General features: G+C 52.0%; 1 protein-coding gene across 1 annotated transcript in view; it reads right to left on the reverse strand.

Annotated features, from left to right (window-relative positions):
• galnt16 (UDP-N-acetyl-alpha-D-galactosamine:polypeptide N-acetylgalactosaminyltransferase 16) overlaps nt 1-17005 on the reverse strand; it is a 238832-nt gene that overhangs the window by 42835 nt on the left and 178992 nt on the right. Inside the window, exons 7-8 of the mRNA XM_072487379.1 lie at nt 15025-15112; nt 10751-10835 (exon numbers count right to left, since the gene is read on the reverse strand). Of these exons, the coding sequence (XP_072343480.1) occupies nt 10751-10835; nt 15025-15112 (173 nt within the window). The remainder of the gene's footprint in view (nt 1-10750; nt 10836-15024; nt 15113-17005) is intronic.

Raw genomic sequence — 17005 nt, forward strand, 5'->3', positions numbered from 1 at the left:
CCCAAGCGAACATCTGCCGCCCAGATGGATCCCGGGTTCCTGCAGTTACCACACCCACACATAGGTCCGATGCAACCACCGACCCGGAGACAAGCGAAGAGGGTGACGGGCGGCTTGCGGCGGCTGCGGTCGCAGGTGGAGGAGTCCACCCGCGTCCAGGAGCTGGAAGTGGTGCCGGTTATGCGTGCCACCCAGGCCGACACCGCACGGGTGGCGTCCGCGGTGGAGGCAATGGGTGCGACGGTGTCAGACATGGGGAACGGTTTGCGAGGCCTGGGTCTTTCCGTGCAGGCGGCGTCTGTGGCCCAGGAAATGGCTGCCCTCTCACAGGAGGCCATGAGCCAGTGCCAGCGCCAGATGGCAGAGGCGCTCAGCAGGCCATGGCCCAGTCTCTGCAGGCCATGGCCCAGTCTCAGCAGGCCATCGCTGAGGGCATCGGCGCCAGTGGCCATGTGCGAGCCGGCGTCGCACTGTCACAGACAGGGTTTGCCAACCCCCTGGGCTCCATGGCTGCAAACCTGCAGACCCCTGTCGATACCAGCATGGGCCTCCAGGACTGGCAGCGCCAGATGTCGGGGGGGCGTCGGATGGCCAGTCCGTTCGCATCCCCCACCCATGTAGAGGCCTGGGGGCCATCGGGCACCCCGAGGGAGGAGGAGGTGGTGTGGTCCGTCCCGGCTCCCTCTGTAGGGGAGGTCCCGGTACACCGCGACACCTCGGACTCCCCCCCCTTCCGTCCCAGGTGCATCGGGTGGGCAACGGGCAGGACAGGCTGGCAGCTCGCCATCCCAGTCGCCCGGGCCGCAGGCTGGCCCATCTAGGCCAGGACGCCCCAGGAAACGGCCGCCAAAGGGATCCAGTGTCAGAGGGCAGGAATCACAGGAGTCCACCTCCAGTTCTGCTGTACCGTCTGGGGAACCACGTAGACGTAGTCAAAGGGCCCGTAAGGCCAAACAATTAGACACTGAGTAAGTTGGCACGGTTGCAGGGCACAGATGAGTTTTAGGGGCTAGGGCACGTGCATGAACTCCTTTGGTTATTAAAGTCAATGTTACACCTACAGAAGCTGCCTTTGTGCTCTGTCCAAAGCGTGCGGGGGTGTCATGTACGTTGAGCGCAAGTGTGTGTGTGAGGGGTGGTCTTACTTCAACCCCAGGTGAGTCTGCCCCCTTCCCCTTGGGCCGCCATCAACATCCCCCGGGCAGAGGACGGGACCGTGCGCTGCAGTGTCACAGCCGCATGCAGGGATGGTGCGGGTGGATGGTGGTACTGTGGCCATGTGTCAGACATAGTCCAACGATGTAGAGCCAGGAGCTCACCGCAGGGCGGGTTGTCATCATCCTCCATGGCCTGCGATAGACACGCGTCCACCCGCAACTGTGTGAGCCCGGCCCGTTGTGCCGCAGGTAGATCGGCAATGGGGGGGGTGGGGGGGGGGGGGGGGTGCATGCGGGTGGGGTGGGTGGGGTTGGGGAGGGGGGTGAGGGTGCTGGGTGGGTGGATGGGTGGGGGGTGTGGGTGGTCGGCTGTTGCCATGGTGTGCTGTCTGTGGCCATACTACCCGATTCCCACGCCCATCTAGTCAGTGAAGCGGGCGTCTATCAGTCTGTCCCGTGCCCGCTGGGCCAGCCGGTAACGGTGGACAGCCACCCGCCTGTGTCTACCCCGTCTGCCCTGACCATTACCCCCATCACCCTCATCTGGGGAGGACTGCGCCTCTTCCTGCTGCTCCTCCACTCCGCCCTCCTCTGCCTGCGGCACATCGCCCCTCTGTTGGGCTATGTTGTGCAGGACGCAGCACACCACAATGATGCGGCCGACCCTATCTGACCGATACTGGAGGGTGCCCCCAGAGAGGTCCAGGCACCTGAAACGCATCTTCAGCACGCCAAAGCACCTCTCGATCACTCCCCTTGTCGCTACATGGGCATCATTGTAGCGGTTCTCCGCCTCATTGCGTGGCCTCAGTACAGGCGTCATCAGCCACGATCGCAATGGGTAGCCCCCGTCGCCCAGCAACCAGCCCCTCAGCCGGGGATGGCGTCCCTCGTACATGCCGGGGATGGATGACCGCGACAACACGAATGAGTCGTGTACACTGCCTGGGTAACGGGCGCAGACGTACAGGATCATCATGCGGTGGTCGCAGACCACCTGTACGTTCATCGAATAGGTCCCCCTTCCTATTAGTGAACACGGTCCTGTTATCTGCAGGTGGCCGCACGGCGACGTGCATCCCATCGATCGCGCCCTGGACCATGGGGAACCCGGCCACGCAGAGAAGCCCACGGCCCGGGCATCTTGGCTGGCCCGGTCCACGGGGAAGCGGATGTAGCGGTGCGCCATGGCATATAGGGCATCTGTCACTGCCCGGATGCACCGGTGCACCGATGTCTGCGATATGCCGGACAGGTCCCCACTCGGTGCCTGGAATGACCCCGTTGCATAAAAGTTCAGGGCCACCGTAGCCTTGACGGACACGGGGAGAGGGTGTCCCCCGCCAGTGCCACGCGGTGACAGGTGTGCCAGCAGGTGGCAGATGTGTGCCACGGTTTCCCGGCTCATCCGGAGTCTCCTCCTGCATTCCCGGTCCGTGAGGTCCTGGTATGACTGTCTGGGCCGGTACACACGGGGCGCCCTCGGGTGCCTCCGTTGCCGTGGGGCCGCGACGTCCTCCTCCCTCTCCTCGTCCTGTCGGTCAGGTGTCCCTCCAGCCTGGGCGGCTGCCGCCTGCCCCTCTGCAGCAGCCTGCGCCGCCTCTCTGGCACGCTCCTCCTCCTCCTCCTCATCCAGGGCAACATAGACATGAGCGGCTACCGCCACGGCGGCCAACATCGCTGGATGATCTGAAAACATGACGGCCTGGTGCGGGGAGGGGAACGACGACATGTCATCATTGCCCATATCCCCTCCTCCCCCCAGCCAGGTGGCATGGACCGCATGGGTCCAACTGTTGGAGGCTGGCACCTGGCCAGGTGGACCAACTCACTTGCCCTCCCACCCCCCTCCCCAGCATGGACCCCCCCCCCCCAATCTCCACCCCGGCACGGACCCCACCCCCCCAACCTCCACCCCGGCACGGACACCCCCATCCCCCTCCCCGGCATGGACCCCCCCCAACCTCCACCCCGGCACGGATCCCCCCCCCCAACCTCCACCCCGGCACGGACACCCCATCCCCCTCCCCGGCACGGACACCCCCCCCACCCCCCCATCCCCCTCACCGGCACAGACCCCCCCCCCCCCAACCTCCACCCCGGCACGGACACCCCCATCCCCCTCCCCGGCATGGACCCCCCCCCCCATCCCCCTCACCGGCACGGACACCCCCCAACCTCCACCCCGGCACGGACACCCCCATCCCCCTCCCCGGCACGGACCCCCCCCCCCAACCTCCACCCCGGCACGGACCCCCCCCCCCCCAACCTCCACCCCGGCACGGACACCCCCATCCCCCTCCCCGGCACGGACACCCCCCAACCTCCACCCCGGCACGGACCCCCCCCACCCCCCAACCTCCACCCCGGCACGGACCCCCCCCCCATCCCCCTCCCCCGCACGGACCCCCCTCCAACCTCCACCCCGGCACGGACCCCCCCATCCCCCTCCCCAGCACGGACCCCCCCCCCAACCTCCACCCCGGCACGGACCCCCCCACCCCCCAACCTCCACCCCGGCACGGACCCCCCCCCCCCATCCCCCTCCCCCGCACGGACCCCCCCCAACCTCCACCCCGGCACGGACCCCCCCATCCCCCTCCCCGGCACGGACCCCCCCCCCCCCAACCTCCACCCCGGCACGGACCCCCCCCCCCAACCTCCATCCCGACACGGACCCCCCCCCATCCCCCACCCCAGCACGGACCCCCCCAACCTCCACCCCGGCACGGACCCCCCCCAACCTCCACCCCGGCACGGACCCCCCCCCCAACCTCCACCCCGGCACGGACACCCTCATCCCCCTCCCCGGCACGGACCCCCCCAACCTCCACCCCGGCACGGACCCCCCCAACCCCTCCCCGGCACGGACCCCCCACCCCAACCTCCGTCCCGGCACGGACACCCCCATCCCCCTCCCCGGCACGGACCCCCTCCCGGCACTCCCCCGGAGCCCAGCCTACTCTAACCACCCCCCCCCCCGCCGCACACACACACACACAACCCGAGACACACCTCTCCTCACGCATTCAGACTGCGCCCACGCCATCGCCTGCCCAGAGCCAACCCCCCAGGCCGTCACTCACCTCCACGCTGGTCGGCGTGAGCCTGGAGCACCGGGTCACGCCGATGAAAAGGAGGTTTAATTTACGTCGACGTGAACGGTCATCACGTCGACGGGACTTCGGCCCATCCGGAAGGGAGAATATCGGCAGGCCGAAAATCGGCTGCCTTGCGCAGACCCGTGACATTCTCCGCGGCAGCGGCGCCATTAACGCCCCGCCGACTTTTCTCCCTTCGGAGACTTCGGCAACCGGCGGGGGTCGGAGAATGATGCCCCAGATTAGTGGTGTGGTTTGGAGGGGAACTTGTAAGTGGTGGTGTTTCCATGCATCTGCTGCCCTGGTCCTTTCAGGTGCTGTTGAGGAAACCTTGGTGAGTTGTTTCAGTGCATCTTCTAGATGGTGCAAACTGCTGCAACTGTGGCGGTGGTGAAATGGAATTTGGGCTTTTGTCCACAGGTAAGGCAGAGGGACAGCTGAGGAGGGTGAAGGGGGCGGTGTAGGAATACGGGGAAAAAGCCAGCAGGGTGTTGGCACATCAGCTGAGGAAGCAGGAGGTGGCGAGAGAAATTGGGAAAGGAAAGGATACAAGGGGAAGGTGGTTGTGGATCCGGTGGGGGTGAATGATGTGTTTCAGGAATTTTATAGTAGACTATACAAATCGGAACCCCCAGCCGGGAGAAGGGTATGAAGTGATTCTTGGGGGGGCTGGAGTTCCCAAGGATAGATGAGGAGTTGGTGGAAGGCTTGGGAGGCCCAATTGGGCTTGGGGAGATTATAGACGGATTGGGGGCGATGCAATCGGGTAAGGCTCCGGGTCCTGATGGATACCCGGTCAAGTTCTACAAAAGGTTTTCCGGGCTGCTGCGGCCGCTCCTGATAAAGGCTTTTAATGAGTCCAAGAAGCTCGGAGTGCTCTCCCCAACGTTATCGCAGGCACCGATTCCCCTTATTCTGTAGCAGGATAAGCATCCAGAGAGTTCTGGATCATATAGACCGATCTCTCTTTTAAATAGAACATAGAAAAATACAGCACAGAAGAGGCCCTTCGGCCCACGATGTTGTGCCGAACGTTTGTCCCAGATTAATCATAGATTATCATAGAATTTACAGTGCAGAAGGAGGCCATTCGGCCCCCTGAGTCTGCACCGGCTCTTGGAAAGAGCACCCTACCCAAGGTCAACACCTCCACCCTATCCCCACAACCCAGCAACCCCCCCCCCCCACACCAAGGGCAATTTTGGACAGTAAGGGCAATTTATCACGGCCAATCCACCCAACCTGCACATCCTTGGACTGTGGGAGGAAACCGGAGCACCCGGGGGAAACCCACACACACACACGGGGAGGACGTGCAGACTCCGCACAGACAGTGATCCAAGCCGGAATCAAACCTGGGACCCTGGAGCTGTGAAGCAATTGTGCTATCCACAATGCTACCGTGCTGCCCTCAAGAACAAATAAATCTACACTATATCATTCTACCGTAATCCATGTACCTATCCAATAGCTGCTTGAAGGTCCCTAATGTTTCCGACTCAACTACTTCCACAGGCTGTGCATTCCATGCCCCCACTACTCTCTGCGTAAGGAACCTACCTCTGACATCCCCCCTATATCTTCCACCATTCACCTTAAATTTATGTCCTCTTGTAATGGTTTGTTCCACCTGGGGAAACAGTCTCTGACTGTCTACTCTATCTATTCCCCTGATTATCTTATAAACCTCTATCAAGTCACCCCTCACCTTCTCTGTTCTAATGAGAAAAGGCCTAGCACCCTCAACCTTTTCTCGTAAGACCTACTCTCCATTCCAGGCAACATCCTGGTAAATCTCCTTTGCACCTTTTCCAAAGCTTCCACATCCTTCCTAAAATGAGGCGACCAGAACTGTACACAGTACTCCAAATGTGGCCTTACCAAAGTTTTGTACAGCTGCATCATCACCTCACGGCTCTTAAATTCAATCCCTCTGTTGATTAACGCTAGCACACCATAGGCCTTCTTCACAGCTCTATCCACTTGAGTGGCAACTTTCAAAGATGTATGAACATAGACCCCAAGATCTCTCTGCTCCTCCACATTGCCAAGAACTCTACTGTTAACCCTGCATTCCGCATTCATATTTGTCCTTCCAAAATGGACAACCTCACACTTTTCAGGGTTAAACTCCATCTGCCACTTCTCAGCCCAGCTCTGCATCCTATCTATGTCTCTTTGCAGCCAACAACAGCCCTCCTCACTATCCACAACTCCACCAATCTTCGTATCGTCTGCAAATTTACTGACCCACCCTTCAACTCACTCATCCAAATCATTAATGAAAATCACAAACAGCAGAGGACCCAGAACTGATCCCTGCGGTACGCCACTGCTAACTGGGCTCCAGGCTGAATATTTGCCATCCACCACCACCACTCTGACTTCTATCAGTTAGCCAGTTCATTATCCAACTGGCCAAATTTCCCACTATCCCATGCCTCCTTACTTTCTGCATAAGCCTACCATGGGGAACCTTATCAAATGCCTTACTAAAATCCATGTACACTACATCCACTGCTTTACCTTCATCCACCTGCTTGGTCACCTCCTCAAAGAATTCAGAAAACTTGTAAGGCAAGACCTACCCCTCACAAATCCGTGCTGACTATCCCTAATCAAGCAGTGTCTTTCCAGATGCTCAGAAATCCTATCCTTCAGTACCCTTTCCATTACTTTGCCTACCACCCTGTAATTCCCAAGGTTATCCCTAGTCCCTTTTTTGAACAGGGGCACGACATTCGCCACTTTCCAATCCCCTGGTACCACCCCTGTTGACAGTGAGGACAAAACGATCATTGCCAACGGCTCTGCAATTTCATCTCTTGCTTCCCAAAGAATCCTTGGATATATCCCGTCAGGCCCGGGGGACTTGTCTATCCTCAAGTTTTTCAAAATGCCCAACACATCTTCCTTCCGAACAAGTATTTCCTCGAACATGTGGATGCAAAATTGCTGGCAAAGATTTTGGCCACGCGTATAGAGGATTGTGTCCCAGAGGTGATAGGGGAGGACCAGACGGGGTTTGTTAAGGGACGTCACCTGATGTCCAACATTAGACGGCTCTTAAATGTGATATTGATGCCTGCGGAAGGGCGCGAAGTCGAGGTGGTGGTAGCCATGGATGTAGAAAAGGCCTTTGATCGGGTAGAGTGCAAGTACCTGTGGGATATCCTGGGAAGGTTTGGGTTTGGGCAGGGATTCGTTGACTGGGTCCGGCTGTTATATCGGGCACCGGTGGCGAATGTAAGGACCAACCGGGTCAAGTCAGAACATTTTAGTCTGTGCAGGGGGACAAGGCAGGGGTGTCCACTCTCCCCACTACTGTTTGCCCTGGCCATAGAGCCCTTGGCAATGGCACTGTGGTCATCGAACATCTGGCGGGAGATAGTGAGGGGGGAGGGGGGGGGGGGGGATCATAGAGATATTGGAGGAATTTGGTCAGTTCCCAGGCCACAAATTAAACATGGGTAAGAGTGAGTAGTTTGCGATCCAGGCACGGGGGCAGGAGAGGAGACTGAGGGAGTTACCGTTTAAAGTGGTGGGAAGGGGTTTTAGGTACTTTTGTAAGGGCCACGAAGAATCCAGCACGAGTTTTAAGGATACAAAGTAATAACATTTATTTACTACAACATATATACATAACAGTAGCAGTAACTTCCCTTGCTACATACTCCTTCCTGCTGGTTCCTGAACTGGCCAGCTTATTTATACTAGGAGTTTACTAATGGTTTCTCCGCCCCCCTCATTGGGGAAGCTCATACTCCCACAGGATTGTGGGATAGTCATTAGTCCCCAGCCAATGGTAAGTAGGCAGGTTATAACAGGTACCTGGGGATTCAGGTGGCAAGGGACTGGGGTCAGCTCCACAAGTTAAATTTGGGCAGGGTGGTCGAGCAAATGAAAGGGGACTTCCGTAGCTAGGCTGGGGTTTTAATATAACTGAGGGGCTCTCCTTGTAAAGGGGAAACCCCGCCCACTTAAAGGGGAAGGCCTGCCAGCCTGAAAGAGGAAGTTCATATTCCGGGGAGGTCATAGGAATTCGTATAGTCCTGATCCTGGGACCTCCATTGGGGTTACAACTGTGCAAGCTCCATGTTCCAACACCATTTCAGTTCCAGAGCCAGTTCCAGGTTCCACAACATTCTTGGGTCAGTCATAATCATTTTAATGTTTGGCAACGGTGTAAAACAAGCAATATTGAATTGGCCGCCTATCATACACCAGTCCTAAGACGAGCAAGGAGGGGACATGAGAAGTATTTGGCAGGAAGGATCAAGGAAAACCCAAAAGCTTTCTATAGGTATGTCAGGAATAAGCGAATGACTAGGGAAGGAGTAGGACCAGTCAAGGACAGGGATGGGAAATTGTGTGTGGAGTCTGAAGAGATAGGCAAGCTACTAAATGAATATTTTTCATCAGTATTCACTCAGGAAAAAGATAATGTTGTGGAGGAGAATGCTGAGCCCCAGGCTAATAGAATAGATGGCATTGAGGTACGTAGGGAAGAGGTGTTGGCAATTCTGGACAGGCTGAAAATAGATAAGTCCCCGGGACCTGATGGGATTTATCCTAGGATTCTCTGGGAGGCCAGGGAAGAGATTGCTGGACCTTTGGCTTTGATTTTTATGTCATCATTGGCTACAGGAATAGTGCCAGAGGACTGGAGGACAGCAAATGTGGTCCCTTTGTTCAAAAAGGGGAGCAGAGACAACCCCGGCAACTTTAGACCGGTGAGCCTCACGTCTGTAGTGGGTAAAGTCTTGGAGGGGATTATAAGAGACAAGATTTATAATCATCTAGATAGGAATAATATGATCAGGGATAGTCAGCATGGCTTTGTGAAGGGTAGGTCATGCCTCACAAACCTTATTGAGTTCTTTGAGAAGGTGACTGAACAGGTAGACGAGGGTAGAGCAGTTGATGTGGTGTATATGGATTTCAGCAAAGCGTTTGATAAGGTTCCCCACGGTAGGCTATTGCAAAAAATACGGAGGCTGGGGATTGAGGGTGATTTAGAGATGTGGATCAGAAATTGGCTAGCTGAAAGAAGACAGAGGGTGGTGGTTGATGGGAAATGTTCAAAATGGAGTACAGTCACAAGTGGAGTACCACAAGGATCTGTTCTGGGGCCGTTGCTGTTTGTCATTTTTATCAATGACCTAGAGGAAGGCGCAGAAGGGTGGGTGAGTAAATTTGCAGACGATACTAAAGTCAGTGGTGTTGTCGATAGTGTGGAAGGATGTAGCAGGTTACAGAGGGATATAGATAAGCTGCAGAGCTGGGCTGAGAGGTGGCAAATGGAGTTTAATGTAGAGAAGTGTGAGGTGATTCACTTTGGAAGGAATAACAGGAATGCGGAATATTTGGCTAATGGTAAAGTTCTTGAAAGTGTGGATGAGCAGAGGGATCTAGGTGTCCATGTACATAGATCCCTGAAAGTTGCCACCCAGGTTGATAGGGTTGTGAAGAAGGCCTATGGAGTGTTGGCCTTTATTGGTAGAGGGATTGAGTTCCGGAGTTGGGAGGTCATGTTGCAGCTGTACAGAACTCTGGTACGGCCGCATTTGGAGTATTGCGTACAGTTCTGGTCACCGCATTATAGGAAGGACGTGGAGGCTTTGGAGCGGGTGCAGAGGAGATTTACCAGGATGTTGCCTGGTATGGAGGGAAAATCTTATGAGGAAAGGCTGATGGACTTGAGGTTGTTTTCGTTGGAGAGAAGAAGGTTAAGAGGAGACTTAATAGAGGCATACAAAATGATCAGGGGGTTGGATAGGGTGGACAGTGAGAGCCTTCTCCCGCGGATGGATATGGCTGGCACGAGGGGACATAACTTTAAACTGAGGGGTAATAGATATAGGACAGAGGTCAGAGGTAGGTTCTTTACGCAAAGAGTAGTGAGGCCGTGGAATGCCCTACCTGCTACAGTAGTGAACTCGCCAACATTGAGGGCATTTAAAAGTTTATTGGATAAACATATGGATGATAATGGCATAGTGTAGGTTAGATGGCTTTTGTTTCGGTGCAACATCGTGGGCCGAAGGGCCTGTACTGCGCTGTATTGTTCTATGTTCTATGTAGTCCTGATTAGCAGAGCACCTATCACATACTAGTCCTGATTAGTAGAGCACCTATCATACACCAGTCCTTGTTAGTAGAGCACCTATTACACACCAGTCCTGATTAATTGAGCACCTATCATACATCAGTCCTGATTAATCATGCTCCTATCGCGCATCATAATTTATTTTTCCTTTCAATGAGGTCAACTGAGGGTGAATTGAGCAAGGTGTATAAGGTGTTGCCAATTTGATATTGCCTGATGTAAACCATCAGCCACATTTAGAATTACTTTGCACCAGCTGAAAACAAGACAACTGATTTCAGCCAATGACATTCATGTGACCAACTGATATGTGGGCTCCAAGATTGAACCGGAAGTAAACAACGTTGGACCAAACTTTGCCAACTCTCTTATCCAGTGCTTACCGTATTGATTTAGTTGGGTCTGACCGTACCATCTTCTGCTCAATAGGCATCTGCTCCCATTTGAAATGCAAACTCCAGTCAAATCCTGTGGGGGAGAGAGGGGAAACAGCACGATGAGCAAGAAGGAAACTGAACTGAGAGACTGCAAGGAATGTGATGAAATTACATTACAGGATAGACACAAATGTGGGAGACCAGTCAGTCCAGCTCTGAGCTCGACCAACCAGAAGCTTATATGTCCCTCTTCACATCACTTTGTTAATTAATTGATGGGATATGGCATCGCTGGCAAAACCAGCATTTATTGCCCATTCCTAATTGCTCTTCAGAAGTTGGTGGTGAGCTGCCTTCTTGAATCGCTGCAATCCATATGGTGTAGGTACAGCCACAGTGCTGTTAGGGATCACCAGTGAAGAAACAGTGATATCATTCCAAGTCAGGATGGTGTTTGACTTGAAGGGGATTCGCAAATAGTGGTATTCCCATGTAATTGCTCCCTTTGCTTTTTCCAGTATTGAGGGCACACCTTGAATTACACAATGCTTTCTCCTCCCCAAGCACACTGTCATATGAAACCCTCTTTCAACTCAAAGTATGTAGCATAAAATCATAGAAAATCCCTACAGCACAGAAAGAGGCCATTTGGTCCATCGAGAGCATGCTACCTGGACCCACCCTATCCCCTTAACCCACCTAACCTTTTTTGACACTAAGGGCAATTTAGCATAGCCAATCAACCTAACCTGCACATCTTTGGACTGTGGAAGGAAACTGGAGAAACCCGGGGGAAACCCGCGCAGACATGGGGAGAACGTGCAGACTCCGCACAGTCACCCAAGGCCGGGTCCCAGGTGCTATGAGGCAACTGTGCTAACCACTGTGCCACCCCCATGACTGGGGAAATAAAGGGACACATGTCTGGTTAAATTCTCAACTGCAAGGCGCTGTAATGTGGAGACATTTCCTGGTTAAATCTAGCAAATACTTAAATTGGCTTGTGGTTCATGGTTGTATTTTCTTTAATTTAACAAAAATACAGTCCCCTCGAAAAATCCCATCCTGTTTCACGTTTCCAGTATTGTGGTGCTGCCTTTGAAATGAGTGAATAAGCCATGTCTAACCCGAATAGCAGAATGAAAAAAAGTGATTCAGGAGATAGGAGCAGGAGGAGGCCATTCAGCCTCTCATGCCTGAATCTGGGCATCGCTGGAAAGGCCAACATTTGTAGCCCATTGCGAATTGTCCTTGCACTGAGTGCCTTGCTCAACCATTTTCAAGGGCAGTTAAGAGTTATTTTGCTGTGTGTTTGGAGTCACACACGGTCACAGATAGGCTAGACCGGGTAAGAATGGCAACTCTCCTTCACTAAAGGGCATTAGTGAACTAGATAGCTTTTTACAACAATCGTTGCTAGTTTCATGGTCATCCTTGCTGAGGCGATCAATTCCATATTTAATTATTGAATTTAAATTCCACCAGCATCCATGGCGGGTTTCGAACCCGTGTCTCTGGAGCATTGGCCTGGCTTTCTGGGTTACTAGCCCAGTGACATAGCCACTCTGCCATCGACTGCCCCATTTACCTGTTAGATCATGTTTGATCTGTATCATAACTCTAACTGCCCACCTTGGTTCTGTAACCTTCCAAGAATCTATCACTATCAGTTTTGCCATTTCCAATTGACGCAGACTTATCAACCCTTTAGGGAAAATAATCCTCCACCCTTTGTGTGAAGAAGTCCTTCCTGACACCACCTCTGAATGGCCGAGCTCTAATTTTAAGACTATGCTCATTTGTTCTGGACTCTGTCACCAGAGGAAATTGTTTCTCTGTCTCTGCTATCAACTCCTTTAAATCACCTTAATTAGATCACTCCTTGAATATGGCCTCATTATGCTTGGTCCTCACACCAGAGCCTCAGACTGCACCCACATGTTAGGTGAGGTTCAAAATATTCATCACTGGATTGCCAGCTTTTCCAAACTTTTAAATTTTAAATTCCTTTCAGTGGACGCAGAATTTTCTCTTCCAACATTTAAGTTTTTCCAATGCCACTGGCATTGTTTTCCATGACTAAAAAAGCCAATGCAGAGCCAGCAGTATAACTGGGATCTTCTTATTCTGCATTGAAATAAACAGATGACAATCTCAAACCGGGTTTATAGCAAAGCAAAATTAAATTGTAAGTTATGCATGGCTCAGTGATATCACTCGCTCTGCTGAGTTAGGGGTTCAAGTCCATTCTAGAGGCATCACCACATAATCAAGGCTGACACCCCATTGCAATGCTGAAGGAGTGCTACACTGTTAAAGGTGCTGTCTTAACTGAGGCCCTGTCTGCTCTCTCAGCGAAATGTAAAAGATCCCATGGCACTATTTCATAGAGCAGTGGGATTCTTCCCAGTGTCCTGGCCAATATTTACCCTTCAGTCAACACCACAAAAACAGATTACCTTATCATTAATCACATTATTGTCTGTGAGAGCTTGCTGTGCATAATGTTGTCTTGCAGGAACTTCATTACACTTCATTAAACACTTCACTGGCTGTAAAGCACTTTGGAAGTTGTGAAAGGTGCTATATAAATGCACGTCTCTCTGTTTATTTCTGACAGGTTTATCTGATAGGGCACCTCTATACATTTATCGCCGTTAATTTACTTTTGGGTACCCGTGTTTTAAAAGACTCTGGCGGGGATTTTCCACCCCTGTTTTTGGCCAACGAGAAAACTAGTGGGGGCAGAGAAGGCAAAGGGAGTCCCCAAATGGCTTTCATGCTGCCGGGATTGCCAACATTTTGCAATGTTGGTTAATTGATAAATATTGGGAAGGTCACTGGTGAGAACTCCACCGCTGCCGCCGCCACCCCACTCCCCTCCCCCTCCACCGCACCCCCATTCTCCACTCCTTCGAATAGTACCATGGGATCTTTTATGTCATTTGAGAGGATAGACATCTAATTTGAAAAACAACATCTTCTACAGTGTGGCATTTGTTATGGGCCATGGTTTAGATAACCCCAAAGTGTATCATGGAGTTCACCTGACCACGACTTTTACTAGATTGTGGTATGGGGAGCACACGGCCCACTCTACAGGTGTGGTACAGCAGAAATGGAAAAGTATTTTTTAAAGCAAAACAATGTTTATTCTATGAATTCAAGTTAACCTTTTTCAAATATACAGTGAACATCTTAGCAACCATCAATTCAAATATAACCCCCAAAGAATACAACACTAAGTAATTCTTACTTTCCTTTTAACATCCATAAGACTTAAAAACACCTTTTAACAGAAAGACATCAGGCTTAACTTCACTACTGAGAACAATTACCACATTGAAATCAGCAAATGGACATTCATCAGCTTACAGAGATTCACACACATCCTGCTGTGATTGCAGCTTCTCCAGAACTAAAATGAAACCAAACCCACCCTGCAGCAAAAAACCTCAAGCAAAAGTAAAAAGCTGACAGACAGCCCAGCTCCACCCACTCTGACATCACTGCAATAATAAACACCCATTTCTTAAAGGTACACCACTACAGTTATTCCATAAAAACACCCATTTCTTAAAGGTACTCTCACATGACCCATTCCCTGAGTACAGCATTGGTGTGTCAGCCTGCACTATGTGCCCAAGACTCTGGAATGGAGCTTGAAAGCACAACCTTTTGACTCATGGGCTAGAGTACTACCCACTGACCCATGGCCATATAAAACGTTCTAGTCCATGATCCTCTTCATCTGGCGTGTCCCAAGATGCAGGTAGGCACAGATTTGACTGTCCTCATGTGCCAGTAAACTCACAGCAATGAACAAAAAAACCTAGGGCTTTCCAAACCTCCAATTCACAAAATTCAAAGAGAAGAAACAAGCAAGTGAGGAATGTAAGTCTGGGCTTCCTCGGTTGAATTGACTGGACTCCCCATGTGGACTCCCATGTACACCCTTGGGAATGACTTTGTAAAAGCTGGCAACAACAACAAAAATATTGCCAGTCTCCATATTCTTTTCCCTTCCTGTTGTAATTTAGTAATTTATGTCTCTCAGAGTTCATGATCTATTCTCAGGAGTGACAGACGCAATGATTGAAAGCTGCAGAGGAAGATAAGCTCAAGTCAAGCAAATGCCCCCAAAGTTACCGGTGCCTTTAAACAAGAGCGAGCAAGCCAATCACAATATTTCACTACGCTCAGGCCTAGTGCTTTCTGATTTGATTTCTTTGACACATTTTGAAACAAACAAAGCCAATCCAAAGCTCCCGTCTACCTACCTCCTCTCAGATCAGCAGATGCAGCCAGATAAGCAAAGTTGTCCAGGCTTATGACGTCAATGATGGGACTCGCCACACGAGTGTAGTCCTGGAGAGTGGGGAAGAGAAGATAGCTGCAGTCAGCATCGACGAACTACATTTATATAGCAGGGAAATGGAAAATATTCAAGGGGAGTGGCACGGTGGCACAGTGGTTAGTGCTGCTGCCTCACAACGCTAGGGGCCTAGGTTCAATTCTGGCCTCGGGTGACCGTCTTGAGTGGAGTTTTCACTTTCTCTCCGTGTCTGCGTGGGTTTCCTCCAGGTGCTCCAGTTTCCTCCCACAATCCAAAGATGAGCAGGTTAGGTGGATTGGCCATGCTAAATTGCCCCTTCGTGTTCAAAGATGTGTAGGTTTCGTGGGGATATGGATGGGGAATGGGCCTGGAGAGGATCAGTGCAGACTTGATGGGCCGAATGGCCTCCTTCTGCACTGTAGGAATTCTACGGTTCTATGGGCCCTCCGATACAAGACAGCACTCATCACCTCCTCAAACCGAAAGCATTTTACAATCCACAGACTGATCTTTGAAGCAATGTTACTTCTTTAAGCTGGCATCATAACCAATCAGAGCACAGCCAAAACCCACAGTCAACAACTGAATGAATTTTCAGATATTCTGTACTGGTTGAAGGTGAAACGTTCATAGAATTTACAGTGCAGAAGGAGGCCCCTCGGCTTGTCGAGTCTGCACTGGCCCTTGGAAAGAGCACCCCACTCAAGCCCACACCCTATCCACGTAACCCAGTAACCCCACCTAACCGTTTTGGACACTAAGGGCAATTTAGCATGGCCAATCCACTAACCTACATATCTTTGGACTGTGGGAGGAAACCAGAGCTCCCGGAGGAAACTGACACAGACACGGGGAGAACGTGCAGACTCCACACAGAAAGTGACCCAAGCCGGGAATCAAACCTGGGACGCTGGAGCTGTGAAGCAACTGTGCTAACCGCTGTGCTACCGTGCTGCCCAAATGTTGATCAGGAGAACTCCTTGCTCTACCTCCAGTATTATTTTGGCATCTTTCACAATCACCTGACAGAGCACATTGCCTCGGAACTTCAGAGTAATTGTCATGGCTCTGATAGCACTTACTGCCGAGTTGGAAGGTCCAGGGTCCATGGCTCCTTCCAGAGACTTGAGCACCTAATCTAAGTTGACAACCCCAATCCAGTTCTGAGGGAGTACTGCAGCGTCAGAGGTGCCATCTTTCAGATGAGACATTGAACCAATAGCCCGCTGCCTGCTCAGGGCAGGATAAAAGGTCCCGTGGCACTAATTATTATTTTGAAGAAGAGCAGGGGTGTCCTGGCCAATATTTATACCTCAATCAACATCACAAAAACAGATTATCTGGTCATCGTATTGTTGTTTGTGGGAGCTTGCTGTGCACAGGTTGGCCTGAAATAGTTCCTATAAGATGTCAGTGACTGCAATGCAAAATTGCATCATTGGCTGTAAAGCACTTTGGGATGTCCTGAGGTTGTAAATGGTGCTATATAAATGCAGGTCTTTTTCTCTCATTTCAGAGTCACCTGCAAAGAGCAGAGGGAGGGAGAAAGAGTCCTACAATCAGAAAATAGTTCCGTCTGGGATAGTTTCCTCCCTGACAGCTGCTTAGGTTCACCATAATAAACAAAAATATTGTTAGTAAAGCTTGCCTCACTCCGCTCCCTGGTCTTGTCACTTCACCAGACTAATAACTCGTTATTAGCCTTCAACTCAGCTCAGCATCCCAGCCTGAGAGTCGGCAGGACAAGTGCAAGTTCATGGAAACAACAATCTGCTTCCTATTGAGCATGTGTCCACTGCACAGAAACACTTTGAATGTGGCAGAAAGTCAAACGGAATTCACGGTCTCACTTGTCAGGATGTCAGAGATGTGGAACAGGAAGAAACGTCTCATTGATGGAGCAGAGGTGCTCAAATGCAGGGGGC

This window comes from Scyliorhinus torazame, chromosome 2, assembly GCF_047496885.1.
Source record: "Scyliorhinus torazame isolate Kashiwa2021f chromosome 2, sScyTor2.1, whole genome shotgun sequence".
NCBI lineage: Eukaryota > Metazoa > Chordata > Chondrichthyes > Carcharhiniformes > Scyliorhinidae > Scyliorhinus > Scyliorhinus torazame.